This window comes from Apaloderma vittatum, unplaced genomic scaffold (assembly GCF_000703405.1).
Source record: "Apaloderma vittatum isolate BGI_N311 unplaced genomic scaffold, ASM70340v1 scaffold32943, whole genome shotgun sequence".
Taxonomy (NCBI): Eukaryota; Metazoa; Chordata; class Aves; order Trogoniformes; family Trogonidae; genus Apaloderma; species Apaloderma vittatum.
Genome location: NW_009707980.1, coordinates 5,092 through 5,968, shown reverse-complemented (window position 1 = coordinate 5,968; position 877 = coordinate 5,092). Strand labels below are relative to the sequence as shown.

Genomic DNA, 877 nt, shown 5'->3' with positions numbered 1-877 from the left:
GGATTCCACCCCTGCTCTCTCCCCGCAGAGCCAGCTGCACCCCAACTGCTCAGCCTTGGGCCCCAACCCCTACAACGACTCCAACAGCAGCACATGGTGCAGCTGGGTGCCCTTCGGTAAGGCGAAAACTACCCAAAAGTCCCCCCAAAACTCCCCTCCTGCTGGCCAAGATGGGCTCTCCTCTGGCCAGGTTGCGGCCGGAGGTTTTGGCAGGGGGCCGATGGCTCGTTAGGCACCCGGAGGTAATTAAACGACGTGTGTCTGCCCCGTGCCCCCGGGGCCGAAGGGTGGCAGCGGGTGGCGAAATCAGGGGATGCGACGGGACCAGGGACCAACCCTGGTGGCACCCGGCTGCGCTCCGAGAGCACCCCCGCCCCGAGGAGGGGGGTTTCAGGGACGGGGGACGAGGACGAGCCAGTGGCCATGGGGAGGGAAACAAGACAGGGACCAGGCTGAGGTGGCTCTAATCTTTCTTTTCCAGATGGGGACAACTACAATGAGCTTTTTGGGGCGCTGGATAATGCCTTCCTGGTGGCCTACGCCATCGGGATGTTTATCAGGTACCCTTTGCCCCTCTTCCCAGTTTGCACCAGTCCCCTGCAACGCTGGTTTCCATTTGCCATGGGGATCCGTGAAGGGATTTGGGCACCATCTGTGAAGGGATTTGGGCACCAGCTCGGCACAGTAACGCCAACCCTCTCTCCGCAGCGGCATTTTTGGGGAGCGCCTCCCCCTGCGCTACTACCTGTCGGGGGGGATGGTGCTGAGCGGGCTCTTCACCATGCTCTTCGGCCTCGGCTACTTCTGGGACATCCACGTCCTCTGGTACTTCATCATCGTGCAGGTGCGGCCGCGCCGGAGGATTTTACCGCATCCC

At 62.3% G+C, this 877-nt stretch overlaps 1 protein-coding gene across 1 annotated transcript in view; it reads left to right on the top strand.

Annotated features, from left to right (window-relative positions):
* SLC37A2 (solute carrier family 37 (glucose-6-phosphate transporter), member 2) overlaps window positions 1-877 on the top strand; it is a gene marked incomplete at its 5' end in the record, with an annotated part of 5,651 nt that overhangs the window by 197 nt on the left and 4,577 nt on the right. The window contains 3 exons of the mRNA XM_009866399.1: window positions 29-116; window positions 482-560; window positions 709-844. Of these exons, the coding sequence (XP_009864701.1) occupies window positions 29-116; window positions 482-560; window positions 709-844 (303 nt within the window). The remainder of the gene's footprint in view (window positions 1-28; window positions 117-481; window positions 561-708; window positions 845-877) is intronic.